The sequence below is a fragment of the Lactuca saligna genome, chromosome 6 (assembly GCF_052625555.1).
Source record: "Lactuca saligna cultivar CGN05327 chromosome 6, ASM5262555v1, whole genome shotgun sequence".
NCBI classification, from domain to species: Eukaryota; Viridiplantae; Streptophyta; class Magnoliopsida; order Asterales; family Asteraceae; genus Lactuca; species Lactuca saligna.
Genome location: NC_136422.1, coordinates 178,151,258 through 178,159,578, shown reverse-complemented (window position 1 = coordinate 178,159,578; position 8,321 = coordinate 178,151,258). Strand labels below are relative to the sequence as shown.

Genomic DNA, 8,321 nt, shown 5'->3' with positions numbered 1-8,321 from the left:
TGTAACGGAGGTGATGGCCGATATTACCATAGGTTCCTTTTCATGAATTTTGAGATTATATATTTGATTTGTATGTTTTTGTATGTTATTTATATTGTTATTATTTGGAATTTGCAATGAATTGTCGCGGAATTTTTTATGTGTTATTTGTATGTTTTTGTGTGTTTTTTGTAAAGTTATTATTTGGAATTAGGTTGCTATAATAGAAAAATACGTATATTTATGTTTTTGTGTATCTATGTATGTAATGTATGAAAAACAAAGTGTGTATATTACAAAGAGTAATTTTCAAATCAAATTCAATATTTATGTGGTATTTTTATGTTTTTGTGTGTTTTTTGTATGATTATTATTTGGAATTAGGTTGCTATAATAGAAAAAGAAGTACGATGCTATAATGAATATGTGTAAGAAAATGTTTATATGTATTTCTATGTATAGTGTGTGTATCTATGTATGTAATGTGTGAAAAATAAAGTGTGTATATTACAAAAGAGTAATTTTCAAATCAAATTTTTATATCTATGTATGTAATGTGTAACGGAGGTGATGGCCGATATTATGGGCCTTGGTCACGGTGGTGATGGAGCTGGGGATCCACCATCTCCGGGAGGCTTTGGTCGCAGGCAACATGAACAGGATGGTAAGTTTTGTTATGATATATTTAATAGCTATTTTAATTAATTTATTATAAGTTATCGTGACTAATATTTTTAATTGTATTTTTTCAGTCGAGCTTCCAAAGAAAAGAAGGGGCTTGTCAAAGAATATAGAGCTAGGAAAGTGGATAAGGGCAAACAAGGGAAAGACTGAGGATTTGAATTTTGACAGGGAGATCACATATTCCCCTGTCGGGAAGCCTGCTAATTGGTTCACACATGAAATTGGGAGGTATTTGTGGAACAACGTCCCTTTAAACGTATCTGGTTGGGACAATGTTTCCCCCGCGTTAAGGAATGCGACAGTTATGCATCTAAAAGTAACTTGAATAATATTTTATTAGAATAATATTTTATTAGAATAATATTTTAAGTTTCTTTGTGATTGTTATTTAATTAACTAACTTTTTTGTATTTGTAGAATAAGTTTGATTTGGATAAGGTTAACTTGGATCCGGAGCGTGCACAATTGTTGCGGAGTATTAATTCGAGTCTTGCAAAAGTTTACAGAGGCCGAAAAAGTAAAGTTCATTCTTATTTTAAGGATATCGGGGGGCCTGCAGATATCCCAATGGCACTAAAGAACCCCCCCCCCCCCCCCCAATGGTATGTCACCAGAAAATTGGGCGAAGGCAATCGAACATTTTCAATCGCCCGAATTTTTAAGTCGTTTAGCGTCAAACAAAGAAGTCCTTGCAAAACAACTAGTTGTAAACAGAGGGGGGTCGAGCTCGTACAGTAATGCATGCTTCAAAGAAGTAAGTTATGATATATTTAAATGTTTATTTAAAGTATAATATTTTTTTTTGTTAAATAGGATATCACTCGAATCGAAGCATTCCGTAAGGCTAATTCCAATCGCCAAGGGGTGTTTTATAGTCCTGCAGTCGAGCATCAATACGTAAGTGGTTAATTTGTATTTTCATATACGTTTTTATATCGTCATGGGTATTTAGTAATATATTTTTATGATGTTTATCATTTTTTGAAAATACAGAATGCTTTACTTCAGGAGATCAATCAACAAACCCAAGCTTCTTCTTCAGCAAGCGGTCTAACGCCAAGTGATACAAGAAAATGTTTTGAAAAAATATTGGGTGTTCGACGCGGACAAATTAGAGGCATCGGGCGTAAACCCCCTACCATTGTGTCCATGTATGATCAAGAACAACCGATGACACAAGAACCACCAAAATCACAGGTAATTGTTTGTTTAAGTTGAAAAGTATAATGCTATAATGCTATAATATATTTTGATTTCTTTGTAGGTGGAAATGTTGCAAACGATACTGAAGGACCCGGCATGTTCTGCGGCATTAAAAGAGTGGTTTCGTTCATTGTCATCACCAAATAATGACGAAAATGATGAGAGTGACGGCGAGGAGTAGAAATTTTAGGATTTTATGAAATGTTTGTTTAGAAGAATACTTTAATTAGGTTGTATGGACTAATATTTTTTATTGTGGATTAATATTTTATAATTGTTATATTGTTTTTGGTTGTGTATGGGTTAAATATAGCTGATTTTATAAAATTGTAGATTTATTTTCCATAAAATTGTAACAAAAAAAAAATGAAAAGAGTCTTTTGCAGCGACGCTTTTAGCAGCGACGGGTAAGTATTAGCAGCGACAGGTATGTATTAGCAGCGACGGATTTTTAGCAGCGACAGGTAAGTATTAGCGGCGACAAGTAGGGCATTAGCGACGAAGCATCAGCGACGACGTATTTGCGGCGACGAGTCGCCGCTAATACTTTTAGCGGCGACAAACCTACTTTTTTGCGGCGACAGCTGTCGCCGCTAATATCCGTATTTCTTGTAGTGAAACACCATTGGCCACCACCGGCGCCGTAGCCTCCGCTCACCAGCAACCACCTTTAATGCCTCTTGCCGACGATCCATGTCCAAACTTCCCCAAAAAAACCCTCTAATCTAGCTCCATTGTTGCTTTCTGACAGAGAAACAGCCGAGAACTGCCATCATCGGTGCTGCTCCGACAAGGTTTTCAAGCGACCGAAAAATTTTCTTGCGATTGTTTTTAAAACAACTTCCGGATTTGATCCAACCCCACTCGAGCTGTTTTTCAACCCATCGTAAAAAAACACTGCCCGATTTATTTCTCGATGAGATCCGACAAATTCAACGAAAAACCGACGATAAAGCATGTTAAGAAAGTGAGTATTCATGGCCCCATTTTTAAACTGTTTTATGTTTCGGGAGAGAATAGTTGCTTATAATTTGGTTATAAAACAGTTGTAGTGGCTATGCTATCAAAATCTTGTTATAAATTTTACAATGCTTATGCTGTCAAAATGTGTGTATAAACATTTACTATCGTAATGCTATGAAAATCTGGTTATAAACATTTATAGTTGCTGTGTAGTCAAAATATGGTTATAAACTATTTATAGTAGTTATACTTTGTCAAACTTTTGCCTAGTATCCTTGACCGTTAAACCTAAGGCACATACATATTTAGATCTACTCACTTGATGGTTCACATGAGACATTTCATCACCTAAGTGTAATACTTAACAAATAACCCTAACTTATAAATGTTAATTTGTAAGTGAGTAGGAGATTTATCTGTCGATCTATACATGTTGACACCCCCACACATGGTTGCTACTTGCTAACTACAACCTCGATGCCGAAGTCACGGGTGATAATTATTTACACCACTACGATGTCTGATAAAGCACTGTGAGGGGCAACCACTCGTCAAAGAGCTCGATCATAGGGACTCATTTTAGCATTGAGAACATTCTATATGAATTTATATATAAGATGGGGAAAACCATATATATATATATATATATATATATATATATATATATATATATATATATATATATATATATATATATATTTATATTTATATGTGTACATAAGTTAGAACCACTTATATACAATAAAAATATACTTTTTGGTATAAAAGTATTTCGAGTAAAACCTGTAAACTCACCAACTTTATGTTGATGTATGTTTCAAAACACATGTATTCTCAAGAAATTAAGAAGTTGGACGTCACACACACTTGGAACAATCATGAGAACTCTGTTTATCTATCAAATTATTATAGTTTTTATTGTGTTGCTAGCATTTCCTATCATGTTATATATTAAGTTATGTTATTTTATATTTTTATGTAAGAAATTAACTGTGATCCATGGCAATGTCGCACATCTTGGTGTTTCTGTCATTGGTGGAGGGTGTGATGAGGAGTAATTTCTATTATGGGTTGGAACTTGGAAGTAGGTTGAATGAAAGGAGATGAAGCATACCATGGATGAGTGCATTATTTGTTATAAATTACTAATTTGGTGTCTCTTAATTGTTATCTGGTAATCTTATTTTCATGCATATTTATAGCGATATAAGGTGTTATTATTTCATGTTGATGATTTTATTACAAATTTTATTTTAATGTAATGAGATTATTTTTATGATCATTGTTGCCTTGATAAATGTTAAACAAGTTAGGGTGTTGTAGAGTGCACATTTGTTTACGTTTATCTAGTTTGAAAGTATATTGCTATTTAGAATTGTAGCCCCTGATGGGGGTCCAGGGGCAGCGCTCCCGGTAGCAAGGTCCAAGGGGTAGAGCCCATGGCATAGGTACGAGAATGTAGCATGAGAGCACTTGCATTACAACTTGTACGTTCGGGTATAATGACAAGACTGTAAGGTTGTAACATCCTGACTTCGAGGTAAATATCCTATATATTGAGTTGACTGGGCGACTCAATGAGTTGGTGCCTCAACTCGTCGAGTAGAGACGAGCTAACCACGTAGGGTAAATAACCAAATCGACGAGTCCGAGAGGCGAATCACCGAGTTGGTACTGTGAGATGAAACCCTAAATCTCTAGGGCTGGGGCCTATTTAAGAGAACTTATGACCCCATTTATGGCTCACCACCTGTCCAACTTCCCTGTGTGAAACCCTAAATGTGTGTAGTGAGCTAAGAGAGTTATAAGGATAACCTTTGAGTATTCTAATGCATCTTTGAGGAGAAGAAGGTGATTTTCCGGCAAGGAATGAGGAGAAACAGTTGGATCTAGTGCTATATTGTCCAGAGCTTCTATGGAATGTAAAAAGCCTACACCTTTTCATCTTATTGGTTAGATATTATGATTATGGAAGTTAGGGCTTTTACCACCTTTTTATTAGGATATTGAATGCATTGAGTCTATCAGGAGGTTTAGACTTCAGATCTGAACCTTATGAGGTCCATAGAGTCCAAAGGTCCCAACTTTATTCAGCCATATAAGAGTTATTGTTCTTAAACACCTTTGTTAGAGTTGTATCATCATGTTGGAGCAAAATGTGCCATGCATGAACGTAATGATCAAAGCTTTACTTGACATTCGAGCCTTGGGAGCCTAGATCTAGAGTTTGGAGTGGTAGATCTGCCTTAAAACCTCTGAATGAGAATTCCTACTGAAGGGAGTCACCGAGTCAATGAGTTGACTCGACGAGTCGGTTAGGGATTTCCCTAATGAGTTTTCACATGGGTAACTTAGCGAGTTAACGGGACAACTCGACGAGTTGAGTTGTGTTTTCGTGATGTTCTGAAGGAACATGTGGGACTCAACGAGTCACATAGATGCACTCGGCGAGTTAGGTCAACATGAGCGGTTGAATCGAGTGTTAACTTTAGGGTTTGGTCAAGGCAGGGAGAATGGGAACCTAGAGCGGTAATCATTGTGTGACCGGAGGGTCTTATATGCTTATATTGAGTATTGTGATATCCTGCATTATGTCTTTGTGATTTTTGTTGTATATTAATCTTAGTTTTTACTGAGTTAGGACTGGAGGGTCCACCCGAGTTGTGAGACTGGAGGGTCTCCACTAAGACATAGGACCGGAGGGTCCATACCGAGTCGTGAGACTAGAGGGTCCTCACTGAGACGCATGAGAGCGGAGGTTCCATGCCGAGTTATAGCCATGGGAGGCTTATTATTTTGCATGTGTTGTTTTGGAGAACTCACTAAGCTTTGTGCTTACCCTGTTATGTGTTATGTGTTTCAGGTTCTTCACAGGATCACGGGAAGGCACTGGTTTGTTTGTACACACAGGAGAAAGACTTATGTTTTGAGGATCCTAGGTTATTAATCAAACAATTGTGGATTTTGTTATTTTAGAATGAAAATTTTGTTTGAAAATTTACAGTGTTACAAAGGTGATGTCGTTTTGACCATTTATTTAACAAGTATTATACCAATGTTTGAGAAAATTAGAGAAACTATCCTTTTAAAATTATCTAATAGCTATTCTTTCATTCTAATTTTCCAATAACATAAAATTCAGTTTAATATTGCTTTGTACAATATACATAAAAATCTGAAATAGAAAAAATAGACCCGGTTTTATCCCTTATCTTGAACTCGATTTTTATGATGGTTTAGTGACAATTTAAGATGGTTATGAAACTGCCATATATAGTATTTTGGCATTTTTCAGAAATGGGAGTTATCTTTTCTTATTGGTCATTTTTGAATTATGGTACACCAAGACATAACATCTTCTTCATTCTCTATTATTGAATACTTAATTTTATTCGATTAAAGATTTTCGAGTGTACCTTTGAAATGCTTTAATCTGAAAGTGTCATTTGAAACTCTAAGTAATCCAAGCATTCTTAACACCAATTTTCTAACAAAGATTAAAATGTTTTGTGATAAAGACAACTAGAGATTTTATGATGGATGTGACAAGAAAATTTTATAAGTTGGTCAAGTTTGAAGGGTAGGAGTTTTGTATATGGCAAAACAAGATGCATTTCCTCCGTGCTACTATGAAATTGGAGTATGTTTCTGATGGATTATGAGCATATCTACAATCCTATGTGATCATACAACCACCTCAAAAGAGCTTGACTAAAAACTTCTACTCTAGAGGCTGTGTAGGGTTTACAATGAAATTAGCCGATTACAAGATATGGTGGATGCATGCACCTTAAATAGCTAAAACCTAAGTAATAAGATACGGGTGGACAGGCCAAACCTAGATACAAAATAGACTAAACAAAATCCCATAAAGACGCAACATAAAATACCCAACAATCTCCCCCTTTGTGTTGATTTAGGCTGGAGGCTCTTCATTGTTATGTTTGCTTCTGAGTCTTGAAAAGCTTTGGCATAACACTGAGAAGAGTGCTGCAAAAGGCAATATACCAATGAATCATGATGGAATAACACTTCTTCACAACATCATTGTTTGCATTGCAACTGCTTGTGATGTCCTAGATGTAATTTAAGCAAACAATAGAAAAAGATGCTTATTTGGTAGTGCAAACAGACATTTCTGCATATCTCCTCTTTCTCTGGAACCTCTCTGAAACATAACGGTCCAGTTATTAGTTTCAATTTTCCCCATTTTCGTCTTCTCAATATCACTTGTTGAGACTTGGGGAAGGACTGTTGGCTTCCTTCGTAGTACAGAAGCGATTTCAACATCAAATTTCTCGAGTTCATATATATATATATATATATGTGTGTGTGTGTGTGTGTGTATGTGTGTGTATATATATATATATATATATATATATATATATATATATATATATATATATATATATGAAACCAACATCCTTCTGATGTGAGCAACAACAGGTTCGTATTTCTTCTTGTCTTGCATCAGGAAATTCAACAGGATTATCCAGTCATAAGGATTCAAGAATGAAAGATCCGCAAGCAAGAATTTAAACATTGAATTTTAGAACCTCGAGTGGTTTTGAATTTAACATTAACAAAACTCTCGGTTTGAATAGGTCCAATAACTTAGATGACATTTATCTTCTGCCAACTCCAGGTCTGGTACTGAGGTTTGCCAAACTTCAAATAAAAAGTGATCAGAGACTTAGCAACGTTCGTATCAAAATCTGGAGCATTAGCAATCACATCAATACAATGAAAGATGAATGCTTTCAAAGTGACGGGGAAATTGATTTCCGAATCAAGAGTGTTCTCCAGTTTGAATAAAGTAACAGGCTCCAACAAGTGAAGGCTCGGATTGTCAACTGCTTCCTTCAAAATTCGCTCCAAGGACCAAGGAGGAAATAACAGTTTCTTTACAATTAAAGTAGTTTGTGATTCACGTTCAGCCATTTCTTTTTCCTCTGCTTCTTTCACAATGCGTATATTTTCATCAAGAATTGCATCACAAGCCCTGCGTTTTAGTTTCTCATTTTCATCTTCTTCTTCCTCTTCTTCTTTTAACACGCTCTCCTTTCCTCTTGAACCCGAAGATACATTACCCTTCAATTCATATTTAGATCCCTCTGAAACACCCTCAAGTCGATTTAACATTGCGAACCCAGACTGGAGCTTAACTGACATTTGTTTCCTAACAGTGATAGGGATCAATGGATCACAAGCCTCAATGATGTTAGATAGCAGTGAGTTCACATCCAAAGCACAACTTTTTTCAACAGCTCTCTCAAATAAGAGCTCATCGACTTTCTTCTCAGTAGTCTTAAGCTTCACAGTTAACACCTTCACTTTTTTTGTATTGCGTGCAAGAGCATCCATTATTTTACTCTCAACACCCAAGTCCTCCTGAAGCTTTACAATTTTGAATGTGATGGAGGTGTTGATCTCGGAGTTGTCAGATTTGATTCCAGTGCGAACCTTCTTTATAGCCTCCTTCTCTATGCGAA

General features: G+C 35.8%; 1 protein-coding gene across 1 annotated transcript; it reads left to right on the top strand.

The window, feature by feature from the left end:
- The first annotated feature begins 549 nt into the window (after positions 1-549).
- On the top strand, positions 550-2,140 carry LOC145003148 (uncharacterized). The gene is made up of 6 exons (XM_078962286.1): positions 550-643; positions 732-979; positions 1,081-1,233; positions 1,477-1,560; positions 1,657-1,860; positions 1,928-2,140. The coding sequence occupies exons 1-6, from the start codon at positions 550-552 to the stop codon at positions 2,045-2,047; spliced, it is 903 nt and encodes a 300-aa protein (XP_078818412.1). The 3' UTR covers positions 2,048-2,140.
- The last annotated feature ends 6,181 nt before the right edge of the window (positions 2,141-8,321 follow it).

Excerpts from the sequence above, each read along its gene's own strand:
- LOC145003148 (XM_078962286.1), top strand. The coding sequence starts at position 550 with ATGGCCGATATTATGGGCCTTGGTCACGGTGGTGATGGAGCTGGGGAT. Across the intron at positions 644-731 it reads CAGGCAACATGAACAGGATG|TCGAGCTTCCAAAGAAAAGA; the intron begins GTAAGTTTTGTT and ends GTATTTTTTCAG. Across the intron at positions 1,861-1,927 it reads AAGAACCACCAAAATCACAG|GTGGAAATGTTGCAAACGAT; the intron begins GTAATTGTTTGT and ends ATTTCTTTGTAG.